Source organism: Halyomorpha halys, unplaced genomic scaffold, assembly GCF_000696795.3.
Source record: "Halyomorpha halys isolate HHAL.00 unplaced genomic scaffold, Hhal_1.1 Scaffold354.1, whole genome shotgun sequence".
NCBI lineage: Eukaryota > Metazoa > Arthropoda > Insecta > Hemiptera > Pentatomidae > Halyomorpha > Halyomorpha halys.
The window spans coordinates 26523-38951 of NW_027111517.1; the positions used below are offsets into that span (position 1 = coordinate 26523).

General features: G+C 38.0%; 1 protein-coding gene across 4 annotated transcripts in view; it reads right to left on the reverse strand.

Moving 5' to 3' along the window:
* LOC106681644 (F-box/WD repeat-containing protein 9) overlaps positions 1-12429 on the reverse strand; it is a 42890-nt gene that overhangs the window by 19000 nt on the left and 11461 nt on the right. For all 4 annotated transcript variants that reach the window (XR_010843979.1, XR_010843978.1, XM_067049563.1 and 1 more), the window contains exons 4-6: positions 7237-7373; positions 3529-3749; positions 878-1124 (exon numbers count right to left, since the gene is read on the reverse strand). Coding sequence is in view for 2 of the 4 variants with exons in the window: in XM_067049563.1 (XP_066905664.1) it covers positions 878-1124; positions 3529-3749; positions 7237-7373 (605 nt within the window). In the remaining 2 variants the exon portion in view is untranslated. The remainder of the gene's footprint in view (positions 1-877; positions 1125-3528; positions 3750-7236; positions 7374-12429) is intronic.

Genomic DNA, 12429 nt, shown 5'->3' on the forward strand with positions numbered 1-12429 from the left:
TTGGTTGCTTCTGCACATTATCTACGAAATCACATTGTCCCGAATAGATAAGATCTTCAACTACATCACCTGCCTGATTATTCGTTTTATAACCCCAAATCCATGAGTGAACATTAACGTCTCCCATCACTAATGAGTGTTCATCCCAGCCTTCCAAAAGATCTTCAAGAGGCAGCTTGTTTCCCGGTGGGCTATAGATAAAATAGATCTTCCTCATCCTTCTCCCATTCCATACTATGGCACGCATCACCTCAGACTTTTCTGTTGCAATCATAGTTGTAATTATATCGATTTTAGCGACTAGATGGTTTTTAACATAAACTACCATTCCTGAGGCCACTTGTCGTCCACGTGTCAATATTTTAATATCCTTTTATATTTATAAAGTCTTTTTCAGTTGAAGCTCCACATTCGCAAAGACCAACAACGTCAATATTATATTTTTACAAAATAATCTTCAATTCTGTAAGTTTATCATGTGTTAGACCTCCAGCATTCCAAAAAATAATTTTGAGCTTGCAGTTTTGATGGCCTTTAGAAAGGCCGTTTGCATTACGGTTGAATGCCGTAGTTGTCATATTCTGTGGGCTGTTTTGGCGACAGCTACTGCTCATTTAGCGCTATCCAGGGGGCACGTGTATCAATGATATGGACGCGAGCAGCACTACCCCCCGGATTAGCTAAGTTACGTTAGTAACTAATTCAAAAATCTTGATTAGTGCCTAGAACACACTGCAACAGTTTTCATTTGTTACAGATCAAGATGAGCATAAGAGCTCACTAGCTAACAGTTTTACCATAAATATAAAACATAACATAACTTATAGAAATATAAGTTTAATATAAATATAATTATTAAAAAACATTAAATACTAACAAGTTTTTTTTTGTCAATTACAGCCAGGTTCCGTGTATCGTAAATACTAATAGTCTTATCTTCACTAACACTATAAATCTTGTTCTCAACAATCTTTAAACTTGTAACAGTGCGTGAATGGCCATTATACCGATGGATCTCATGAAGTATGGCTATCCGTGGGTCATACATAGATATTTCCTGGGTAAGTAGTCCTGCAGCAATTAGTCCAGGAACTACATCCATACACATTGGAGGAGATGAAGTTCTAAAAAAAAAAAATTGCTATAAATCCATATATTAATACTGTTCTATGGTTGAGAGCACAGAGAAAATTTCTTAATACAAAACCTTTACTTTTCTTCTATAAAATTGGGTATAAGAATACCTATTTGTGTAACTTTGGAAGTTTAGTTTGAGTCTGTGAGTATGTACTTTAATGTGTAATTAAAAATATTTAATAGATGGTTTTTGATTTATTTAATTAATTTTTTTTTAAATAAACTCTAATTATGCTCCAAACTTGATCAACCAAGTTATTTAAATGTGAATTCTACAAATAAAAGTAAAATTAAGGCGTTTTTTATTTTTGTAAACATAATATGTGAAGTTTTGAAAAGGGCTGACTGAAATGAAAATCAACCTTTATTCTGGGACACCTGGTTACCTGAGAATAAGAATTAGGAACATTTTTAACAGGTTTTGTCTGGCTACATTGACTTAAGAACATAATAAAATGGATCTATCACAATATTTAAATAAATTAAAATATGAACAAATACATATTTATAATTTATCTATGTTTATAATGTTTTTTTATTATTTACAGGTTCATTACAGGAAGTTTGTTAGTCAAGGAAATGGATATATAGTTGATGTTTGAATGAAGTTAAGGAGGAAGCTTTACGGATGGATATGGGTAAGGAGTTACAAAATGAGGTAGTTTGGACAGCAAAAGATTTTTCAAAGGAGGAAGTTCTGTAGGTAGGGATGTAGAGATCAGTAGATTGGGATCCTGTGTTTAATAGGTGAATGGGTAAAATCATATATGAATCAACTGTTTTGGGAAATAATTCCTTTACCTCATGATAGTGTAGTAACCACCTGTTGATAAAAATATATGTATATATATTTTTTTTAATATTTAACAATGGATTTAATTTAGAACTGAATAACTCAATTGTTAGAGCTCTCAGCCATCAAAGTGAATTTCCATGTTTAATGTTCATACAAGACTTGATGTAAGCTTGGTATGAGAGTAAGTAGATTATCCTCCAGGACTAAAATATATGCATATATCAAAGGTAAGTTCTCGGGAGAATCTTTGAAGTTTTGAGCAACGGAAGAGTCTGGAGGAAAAGAAAAAACTAGAAACTATGACCTGTTTAAAGATGTCAAGATAGACCCACTTTATTAAGCTAGAAAGACTACACTAGCCTGATCATGTCACTCACATTGGTGAGTCTGAGATCCCTCCCAAAAAAACAAGGAGTGCGGGGAGGGGGATCTGGACAAGATGGCAAGCTGTTATGGAAGCAGATCCAAGAGTCTAGCTAGACACCGGAAACTGCTGCACAAGGTAGAGCCATCTGCTGGAGGCTACTAGATTAAACCCAAACTTGGTAGGGTTTAATATACAATATTCACATTGTATATTAAATTTTCACAAAAATAAAAAGAGGTTATACAGAAGAATGCAAAAATTATTGTTATTATTTATTTCAGAAATTTTCATATGCCTTCTTGTATGTAGTAGAAATAATGCTTCATTAAAAAATCTCTGCACAGGATTATTACAAAATAATTTTTTTTTTTTTTACCCCAAACTAAACAAAAGCCTATAAAAGCAGGTATCTGGGACAGAAAACAATTAAAAATTGTAGGATATAAACACAAGGGATGGGAGGCGAATGGCTGATTTATAGACTTGCTGGTCTTCTACTCTCAGCCATTTCCATTCTCAATCTAACTTACTATATTATTTGTCAGCTTATCAAGGATCTATGAAGACATATAAAGTAAGTGAGAGGTATTAATTTTGGAGCAGGAAGTAGTCAACACATTAAGAATCTGTAGAAAGATACCTTGCCTAGAGCTGCAAAAGGATTAATGCAAGAGAGTGTGAGCACTTATTTTTATAATTAAAGAGACAAAAAATTTAATTTTTGAAGCAATAAATGACGGTAAATAAATGAAAAGGTCACAAACCATTGATCTTGGGAGTTTTCCATGTTAAGACCATTAATAGCAGATAAAATAGGACTGATTCAAAATTTGAGTATGAATTTAAGTTGAACATTATTCTTTGTAACCTACACATCATATCAACTAATGAAATTTACATTTTCTCATACACCTATCATTATGTTAATTTTTTTATTTACATGAGCACTGTCTCATTTTTAATAACTTTTTTTAATGAACAGAACAAGTCTGTTTTAAACATAATAAAATAAACATGAGTCAGATATTAACAAGTTAAGACAAATCAGTTATTTATTTCTATATTAGACTTTAGGAGATTGTAAGTTTATTCATAACTTTCAAAGGGGTTCAAAAGTGAAGATTAGTTTACATTATCTACTTAAAAAATCCATTGAACATCCAAATTTATTTAAAAAAGTAAATTTGAGAATTCAAGGAAATACAAGAGTTGTTTGACCTAAACTTACCTCATAACTTTAAAACAGCTCAACTGATTAGATAAATTCCAGCCTTTTATAGTGTTGTCCCATCCACACGAAAAAAACTCATCTTGCTGACAAAAAGCAATGTCCCATACCCAACCATTATGGGATTTCTCCTTAGCCAGCAATAGTGGATTCTTTTTAAAATCAAGATTCCATAAACACATCATTTTATCTCGCCCACCAGTTACACAAATTCCATGGTTCTGAAAATAATTTTTAGTTTAAGATATAAAATCATGTACATTGAACCTTGTACTTCACTGCATACTTGATAGTGAAAAAAAAAATTAATTTTCCTAGGTGTGAAAAACGATTAATAACTTAGTTCCTAACTAGAATACAACAGTTTAAAAAAAATGTTTACTATGGAATGGGGACGGAAGAGATCAGGCACTTTCCTATATTTCCGATTTCCCACAGTGCCAAAACCATTTTCTCTTTTAGTTAAATATCAAACTCTTTCATAGTTTATATTTATCCATTTTCATTACTATTTACAATGAGAGATAGTTGATTATTTTGAATAAAAAAAATTAAAGGAACAACATTATAGGAAGTGTTTTGAAAATTTGGCATTTAGACCCTGTCAGACTGTTCCAATGAGGATGAGATATAGCTGATATTAAAGATTACTATATTCTACATTAATTACTAAGTTCATTCAACATTGCTAAAGCAGTTTTGTAGAAAATCAAAAAAATTTGTTATATAAAGTGCACTTCCGGTAAGTTGATTTAATCCAAAAAGTTGTTGTCACATTCCTGTCATACCCGCAGACACAAGCACACACGCACACACATTTACACAGTTGGCGAAAGAGCTTAGGAAGAAGGAAGGAATGCCGAGAGAACGCTCCTTCGTAGAGTGCATGCAGGACCTAATTGATGCCAGTGCCAGAGAGGAAGCGTCTCATATGAAAATAAAAGAAACCGGAAGGACATGAGTTGATTACAACTGACCGAGGACTAATTCAGTTCCATGGAGAAGAAATGAACACCATTATAGTGGAAACGAAAGAGTTTCAATCACCAAAAGGAGGCAGATAAAACCAAGAAGCAGGGGGCGCCGTGATAACAGAAAATGCCATGGTTGCGAAAAAGTAGGACACTTAGTGGCCCACTGTCCAAATACAAGGGGTTTTGAATGCAGAAATGAGGGGCACATAGCCAAACAGGGCCCAAAGAAGAGTTGTGGGCCGGGGCGAACCAATGGAGATCAACAACTAACAGATATGGAGAAGCAACCGGAGGTTGAGTAGACCATCTAGTGAATTCACGGAAGCATCGGGAACTTTGGAGACTGAAGAAGAAGCTGAGGAGCCACGGAACCGAGGTTGTCAGAGTGGAAATAGGAGGATGGGGAACAGAGGGAGATGAAGACAAAGAACAAGAGAGAGGAAGACACGAGACATCTGAAGGGGATGTCGGCAGAGGGGTTCCTCTCAGCACACTGCTGAACATGATTATAACATGAGGAAGAAGAGCGGCGGTCTGCCTATAATAGAGATAGCAGGAGTGAGATGCCTGGTGGACACCGGCAGTTCCAACACCATCATGTGCCGAGAAGCCTTGCAAAAGCTCTGTGATGGAGAGAGGACATACAAGATTCAGAAATACCAATGTAAATTGATCACCCTGGGTGGCCCTTGTGAGGTAGAGGGAGAGGTGGAGATAGGATTGAACCAGTGGGGATTTAGAAGGGAGAACCAGTACATATTGTAGTTAATATGCCGAGGAAATACAAAGTGATCGTGGGGTGTGACCTACTAGGGAAGCTTGGGTAAGGAATAGCAAGGGTAAATGAAAGATCGAGTAGGGAGGAAAAATCAACAAATGTCATTTTCAACGGAAGAACACGGGTTTTCGGGTTGGAGCAATCAATCAGGCCTGGAGACCCCTTAGGAGGGAATATGAAGATATCTTTAAAGAAGGGGACAAGCACGGGATGACGGTCCAAGAGATCTTACTAAAACAAGACAAAGTGAAATACGTGAAAAAGAGGAGATACACGCAGGCGCTACATCACCACATCTGGGAAGAGCTTCAAAGTTTAAAACACCCGGAATAATTATTAACAGTACTTTCTCATACAATAGTCCATTGTGGGCAGTGAAAAAGAAGAGCGCACCACATGAAACCACTGAAAGGTACAGGGTGGTAATAGATTACAGAAAGCTGAATGAGAATAGCGTAGATAAGAAGTATCCAATCCCCAGATTTGAAGAAATTTTGGACAGGCTGAGCGGGGCTACGGTATTTAGCACTTTAGACTTGAAGGCTGGATATCATCAAATTAAAATGCACCCGAAGGATCAACATAAGACAGCATTTACATTTGAGAGAGGACATTATGAATTTATAAGGATGCCGTTTGGTCTCAAAAATGCTCCCATGACCTTCCAGCCCCTGATGGATGAGTTTTTGAGAGGAATTGACGAATCTGTATGTCAGATTTAGATGGATGATCTCCTAGTGTTCAGTAAGAACGAAGAACACGTGCAACATTTACAAAGTTCATTCCAGAGAATTAGAAAATTTGGGCTCAAATTAACGGGAGAGAAATCATCGTTGGGGTAGGAACAAATACATATTTTGGGCCACATGATTTCCAGGGAAGGAGTTAAACCCAACGTAGATAAAGTCGCACCTATACGGAAGATGAAAGTGCCTAGGGATGTGAAAGAAATTCAGAAATTGATGGGAACTTTGAATTATTACTGGAGAATTGTGCCAGAAATGGCAGAGTACCTCGTCCCACTCAACAACCTTCTGAAGAAAGGCAGGAAGGTAATCATCACTCTGATAGTAGGCGGTGCATGGAGAAGCTGCAGAGCCGGTGTTTGCTTTCCTAGACTTCACACAGCAATTCAATATCACTACAGATGCGAGTGAGTAAGCACTGGGAGCAGTGTTGTCTCAAGAGGGTGAAGGAGGAAATTTCCCAGTGGCGCACGCCAGTAGGACCTGACAGATGGAGACCAGATACAGTGAGCTGGAAAGAGAGCACCGGAGAATAGTGTGGGCTGTTGACCACTTTAGACCCTATCTGTTCGGGAGAAACTTTTGAGTACACACTGACCATAGGCCCCTGTAATGGGAGGGAAAGTTGAAGGAATCTTCAGCCAGGATTACGCATTGGAAGGAGTTATTGGGACAGCAAAACATGGAAATCACATGTAAACCTGGAAAAGAAAATGTAGCTGATTGGTTATCTCAAGCAATAACAGAAAACAGGCAGTAGAAGAGGCCGGGGAACCATCCAGGCAATTCCTGCGGGAGTGGACACTGGGAGAGGAGGAAGAACAGAATTTGTCAGAGGAAGATGATAGGGAAGAATCTTCGTGTAACGAGAGCTCGGAGGAAGGAAGACCAATAGATATGGAGGAACTAGGGGACATCATTAACGACAAGAAGCGGCAGATTATATGAAAGATAAGAACCATTGAAGTTGAATGTAACGAGTATGGGAGGAGCAATATCACGACCATTTGGTCGCAGCCAGGCGTGAAGAACAACCAGATCTGTAGAACGTTGAATAATGCTTTTAAGCCTGGAGAAGAAACAGCAAAAATCAATTTATTCAGACATATCACTTGAAGCTTAGTAAAAAATTCATTACTTCTTTTCAAAATAGTTATGTAAAAAAGTAATTAAATAAATGGATTTAAATATGAATATGAATCTTACTTACTGGCAATATTCTAACAGCATCTACTTCTGAAGAATGAGGAATACTGGAGAAGCGACTAACTACTTTCTCAGCCTTACCCCATAATATATCTCTTTTATTGAGACGAGATGTGATTTCTCGCCAACTGATTTGATCACCTAAAAATAAGCAGTAAAAAATATATTGTTTCTTAATTATTATCATCATTAATATACATGAGGAAAAAAGTATCTTTCCATGTATCATCATGGAGAGTTGCTATTTTTTTGCTTTTACTCAAGTAATAATAATAATTTATTTATTTGTTTATGGGGCAACCCCTGTACAAATAGAGAAAGTCTGTAAAGTACATAATTAACAATCATGGTAGTAGTTTTACATATTTGGTGAGATAAAATTTATTTATATAAGCTAATAATTTATAAATTAGATAATAATAATAACAATAAACAAATTATCATATAAGCTAATAACAAACAGTACACCCAAATGGTGAATTAAAAAGCATTTATATAAGCTTTGAGGAGCATCCATTTTAATAAAGATCCTACTGTACCACAGGTTATAGGTCAATTCTCCTAATATCGAGAGGTTTTTTTATCTTTGACTAACTCCACATATCTATCCAAGATCTCTCCCATTCTAATTTTGATAGTTACCTGATCATTGAATAGTATCGGTATAGTAAAAAGTCAACCTATAATATCCATAATGAACAGTGTTAGACAGCTGCTGCACAGGAGAGTTGAGTGAAGGAAATCACTGCAGGACTGAGATAGGGAGTAGATGGATGTGCCAAAATTTTCTTTGAATCTTCAGATCATAAATAATAGATATGCATCTCATAGGTAGGATGTCCAAAGTTCTGTAGCCATTGAATGAAATAAAGGCAACCTCACGGTAAAAACTATATACAAGCAAAGAGTAGCAAGAGAAGGAAGGAAAGGTATAACAGATTAACTATCTTTAGAACAAAAATTTGTAAACTGTATAGGAAAAGAACAAAATTAAAGGATAATAAAAAAAAAAAAAATTACAAAAACATTGATTAAAGGCAGAAGTTTATGAGCGTCTTAGGAATATTAAGCAGAAACATGTAAAAGTGTTTCCATTTTGATACTAATAAATAAATAATTAGTTTAACCAGGAATGTCAGACAGCAATAGAAGGAAGAAATAATGAAGGAACAAACAGGGACACTACATCCCAGGAGAGAAATTATGTTTGTTCAATCAAGATTAAAAGCATACACTAAGCTATAACATGGAGAATAAGTGAAAAAAAAAAAAAAAAAGAAGTTAGTTAAATCAGTTAAATTTTATGTTATATACCATTAAAATTTTTTCTTTATACAAATTTGTCTTTGTTTTCTATATTTAATAGATTTATTTATCTCAATTTAATTGCAATATTAAGAGAAATTGACACTAATAGATAAATAAAAAAAACCTGCACTAAAACCCATGGAGGGAGGGTCTTGAGGTCAGTACTTTGTAAGGAAGTAACATCTCTAGACCAACAGTTGTGCAAGGTGTTAGGGTCAGAATCATGTTCAACCATCAGAATTTTTCCCAACTAAAGGATATCCACTTTTATAGACTGAGTATACCCCAGGAGGGTCTCCCAATCTCAAGGCCAATCCACGGCTAATATAACAGAATAAATAATCATCTATCTCAGCCAAACTCAAACTCAGGCCTGGGAAATAGGAGTATAACCTTACCTACTCATGCTACCCCACTTTATTAATGAATAAATATATTGTTTAAAAATAACATTATTTCACAGAAAATATTTTGAATTTTTTGAAGTGCACCCCTGTTTTTGTCAGGTTCTATTCCTTTGAAAGTGACTTAAGTTGAGTACTGCAAGAGAAAAATGTATAATTATAATATGACCTCTTCGCTAATTTGGAAAAGTTAATTTTTTTTTTCTGTTAACACAACTGTTTATTATTTATAATATAATGACAACCTTCAAAAGTAGGTTTTATTAAACAAGAATTATAAACAATTTAAATCGGTAATAGCAATAATAAGGAATCAAGTAACATTTGATTATGAAACTGATAACAGCAGTTAGAGTTTATCACCACATTATCTTTTCCTTATCTAAGAATGTTTTGCCAGGAATTAAGTTTTGAAAATATGAAAATCATTTTTCTAATTTTGCCCATGTTTTCCTACATTCTGAATTTGCAACACAACTTGCATTAACGTTGATGTAAAATAGTACCAGGTAAAAATTGGTTGATGAAGCAACTTCGAAACAATATAAAATGGAGACTACCTGACATAATGAATTGGTCAACATTTTATCTATGCAGGCATCATTGAAAATAGAAAACAACTAAATCAGCCTAAAGAAATGATTTTTTAAAAGCAGTATTCCATGTGAATGATTACATAAATACTTAATATAGACAGAACAGATAGATATAAAAAACTTCACATCAACAGTTCAAGCCATTCTGATGAAATGACTTATTACTGTTAATAAGGCACAAAAGGCTATCAAATCTGTGTTGGTAGAGAATGAAGGCCTACTAGACATTAAAGACGCCGGGGCGTTGAGGGCAGCAGTTGTTTGTATGGTAAAACTCAGTATCCTGAATCAAATTCAGGCAGATGAGGAGACACCATGGAGCATGATCAAAGCTAGGTTGAAGAAGGCATATGGAGGTGAATGTTGTACCCTAGAAGAAGATATCTTTATGATATTTAGAGTGAGTAGGAAACCTTAACAGTCTAGCAGGTAGTATGTGAGTAAGTTATTGGCAAGATTCAATCACATTGTAGACAAGTTAAGCAAGATGATAGAGGCAGACAAAGTACATGAGCGGATGCAATTTTTATCTGGGATACTGAAAATTCAGTTAGGAAAGGAAGTGGGAAGAAGAGAAGGTCTGCCAAGAGAACGCTCAAGAATTAATGAACACAAGTACCAGAGAAGGGGAGGCCAGAATGGAAGCTGACGAACTTGGGTGGACGCACGCACGCACGCACGCACGCACGCGCACACACACACACACACACACAAGCTCTGACAGCTCTTTTAGAAGGAGAAGTGATACAACCTACAGCAGTAAGATCGATGCGTGTAGCATATGCTGGCACACAGACTGCAGTGGTTACTCTGCCGGTTCTACTGGCGCGGAAGGCTGTCACGGAAGGTAAGATCAGAGTGGGCCTAGTGGTTACCCGAATCCGGGAGAAGGTTCGACTCCTGCGCTGTTTCCGGTGCTGGGAATTCGGACACTTGGCTAGAAGATGTCAGGGTCCTGACAGGACCAAGTGTTGCCACAAATGTGGCGAAGAGGGACATTTAGCCTCTGATTGAACGAGGAATCCTAGTTGTGCACTTTGCGCCGGTAAAGGAGACAATGAGCACTCTTGTGGCGGAAATAAATGCCCAGCATTACATCATGCCCTACAAGAACAAAGGAGGCTGAAAAAAACTTACAAAATGAGGATCTTACAACTTAACCTCAACCACTGTGAAGCAGCTCAAGATCTTCTTTGGCAAACAGTGAAAGACTTAAGGATTGACGTTGCCATCCTGAGTGAACAATATAAAAATCTGGAAAACGTCGCTTGGATATCTGACATCATTGGAAGGGCTGCGATCTGGGCATGCGACAGACAGGCCATAACCGAAGCGACACAAGACCCTACATGTGGGTTTGTCTGGGCTAAGATACGACATCTATACTTGTATAGCTGCTATGCCCCACCAAACACCACAACCGAGGAATTCCAAGGACTAATAGATCGTATAGTCCAAGATGCCAGAGGGCGAAGACCTGTAGTTATTGCCGGAGATTTTAATGCTTGGGCGACGGAGTGGGGTAGTCAGTCGACTAACCATCGCGGAGAAATCCTGCTTGAAGCCTTCGCACAGATAGAGGACCTTGTTTTGGCAAATACTGGGTCGGACCCTACGTTCATGAGAGGAGAAAGGAGCTCGGTAATTGACCTCACGTTTGTTAGTGACATCCTCCTCCCAACTAGTTGGCAGGTCAGCGAAGTGTACACTCACAGTGATCACCAGGCTATCCTGACCACAATATGGAACCGCGAACCAAGGGTCATTAGGCGAGTGAGGTGTGCGGTTCGCTGGAAAACCAGGACGTTTGACCGGGAATCGTTCCAAATCATGATGGAGACCCAATGTAATTTGTCTGGCACTGCGGAGGACAAAGCTCGACAGGTAATGGGCCTGGTGAACAATGCATGCGACGCGGCTATGATTTGTTCCAATATAGGTAACAGTAGACAGCCGGCTTATTGGTGGAACGATCTTATCGCTGACCACTGTACTCGATGCCATGCAGCGAGGAGGAGATACCAGCGAGCGAGAGGCAGCCCGCTGTTTCAGCAATTCCAGGAGGAATACAAGGATCAGAGGCGAGAACTCCGGCGAGCTATCAAATCGAGTAAGTGACGTTGCTGGAAAGAGCTTTGTGATGAAGTGGATAAGGACCCCTGGGGAAGACCCTACCGCACAGTGATGAAGAAACTGAAAACCAGCGCTATGAACTCGCCCATGTGCCCGGTGACAGTGCATAGGATCATTACTACTCTGTTTCCTGAACAAGAGGAATTAAGGCAGACAGAGTCGTTGCCCCCATTTGATGTGCCAGCGGTAACGACAGAAGAGCTCAACGACATCTGTCGAAGCCTTCAGATGGGAAAGGCCCCTGGCCTAGACAGTATTCCGAATGTAGCACTAAAGGAGGCAATGGAAACCAGATCAGATCTCTTTCTGGATGTGTTTAGTTCCTGCTTGCGTGAGGGGTCCTTTCCCTCACCATGGAAAAGGCAACGCCTAGTTCTGATTCCAAAGACCAAAGGAAGGCCATCAGAACCTTCAGCCTATCGACCGATTTGCCTGTTGGATACAGCAGGGAAGGCTCTGGAGAAGGTCATTGCAAATAGGCTACATGAGTACACAGAAGGAGTGGCAGGCCTCTCCAGGAATCAATTTGGCTTCCAGAAAGCGAGATCCACAGTAGTCTCAGATCTACATCCACATGTGGTCCCATCCATTCTGCTCTACGCAGCTGCGATATGGAAGGATGCATTGGGTACAGAGGCCTACAGAAGACCGATGGTTTCGGTGTATCGTAGGTGTGCGCTAAGAGTGATCAGCGCGTTTCGTACAGTCTCATACGAAGCTGCTTGCGTGGTGGCCAGGATGCCACCGATTGAGCTG